Source organism: Condylura cristata, unplaced genomic scaffold (assembly GCF_000260355.1).
Source record: "Condylura cristata isolate star-nosed mole 26May11 unplaced genomic scaffold, ConCri1.0 scaffold00020, whole genome shotgun sequence".
Classification (NCBI taxonomy): Eukaryota; Metazoa; Chordata; class Mammalia; order Eulipotyphla; family Talpidae; genus Condylura; species Condylura cristata.
Window position 1 is genome coordinate 39,187,048 of NW_004567121.1, and position 1,549 is coordinate 39,188,596.

At 72.5% G+C, this 1,549-nt stretch overlaps 1 protein-coding gene across 1 annotated transcript in view; it reads left to right on the forward strand.

Moving 5' to 3' along the window:
* Positions 1–911: 911 nt before the first annotated feature.
* TSSC1 (tumor suppressing subtransferable candidate 1) overlaps positions 912–1,549 on the forward strand; it is a gene marked incomplete at its 5' end in the record, with an annotated part of 33,885 nt that continues 33,247 nt past the window's right edge. Inside the window, one exon of the mRNA XM_012727378.1 lies at positions 912–1,192. Coding sequence (XP_012582832.1) covers positions 912–1,192 — 281 coding nt within the window. The remainder of the gene's footprint in view (positions 1,193–1,549) is intronic.

The following is a 1,549-nucleotide window of genomic DNA, read 5'->3' on the forward strand; positions in this document are numbered from 1 at the left end:
GCCCGGCCACGCTCTGCTCGGCGTCCCGGGTCCTCGCCCCGGCACAGGCCGTGTCCGGTCCCCTCGTCCTACGCCACACGTTGCCCCAGCGCAGGCCGCTGCACTCCCTGCGGCCCCTGCCTTCCTGGCCGCCCCTTTCCCCGGCAGTGACCGCAAGAGAGCTGACCTGTCCTGCTGGGCCGAGAGTGGCCACCAGCCCCTAGGGTGGGAGGGGCTTTCTGCGAAGCGCTGGACGGGGGCCCTGGACCGGCTACAGCCCAGCCTGGCCCTGCGCCCTCTGCGGTCGCTCTGCCAGGGGCTGCTGGCCGGCTCCTCCACGGGCAGCACGTGCTCACGCCCCACGCTGGACCATAGTGCGCGGCTGCCCTGCGCCAGACAAGGCCGACTTTCCCATGGGTGTGCAGGCTCCCGCCCAGGCCTGGCCGTGCCCCTCGCTGGTCAGTGCAGGCGCCCCAGGCCCGTCTGGGTGCCGCTGTGCCGCCCCTCCCCCGCCGCCCCTCCGGGCCCCAGCCTGTCACCACTGCACTCCGGCCTGGCCAGCGTCCCTGAGGAAAGACCCAGGGCCTGGCCCTGTCCCCATGCGTGGACATCCTTGGGGGCTGGCCAGGCACCTCGGGGGCCTCGGCGGAGCGCTGGGGGAGGGGCGGGCTGGGCAGCAGCAGCAGCACCTTCGGGCCCCTCCTGCCGCAGGCTCACAAGCCCCAGGGCGATGCGGGGCCTGGCCCAGGGCAGCCCTGGCGCTGCAGGTGCACGGCCGCCCGCGACGCCGCCGCGGGTTCAGGCTGGCCTCTGCTGCCCGCCTGTGGTCGGCGGCGTGGGCGCGTCGCCTGCCGGCCCCTCCCCCTCCCGCCTGCCGAGCGCGTCTGTTCATCAGCCTTCTGTTTTCTGTGCTTTCGGTTTTATAATTTTTCCCAGTAAGGTTCAAGATTTCTTGCCTTTTAAGGGCAGAAAACAGCCGCCGCCTCCTGGTGACTTCCGGCGGTTATTTCTGGAGCCGGCTGCGAGCGGCCTGGCGTCGGGAAAGACTCCCGAGCGCTCCTCTCTTCTCCCGCCAGCTGGCCGGCTCGGCGTCCCTGGAGGGGAAGGGGCAGCCGAGGTTCACGTCGGGGCGCTGGAGCCCCCACCACAACTGCAGCCAGGTGGCCACGGCCAGCGACACCACCGTGCGGGGCTGGGACACCCGCAGCATGAGGTCAGTGTGGGCGCGGGCTGCGCCCCGCCCCGGCCTGGCCCCGCCCCCTGACCCCTGGGTCCATCCATACCTTTCCGCCTACCCTGCAGAGGACACTGGGCGTCTTTTGGCTCCAGGAGGGCCACCCCCTGCGCGGTGCCTGCCACAGCCCCGCCCCATCGTGCTCTGGCCCCGCCCCGGCCTGGCCCCGCCCCCTGAGCTGTGGCTGCCCCAGGAGCGGGACCTGCGCGACGTGGGCGACTGGAGGAAGAACATCGAGGAGAAGTCCGGCATGGAGGGCCGCAAGAAGATGTTCGAGTCCGAGTCCTAGGCCCCGCGCCCGCACGGCGCCCGTGGCTGCCAGCGGAGCCCGCCCGC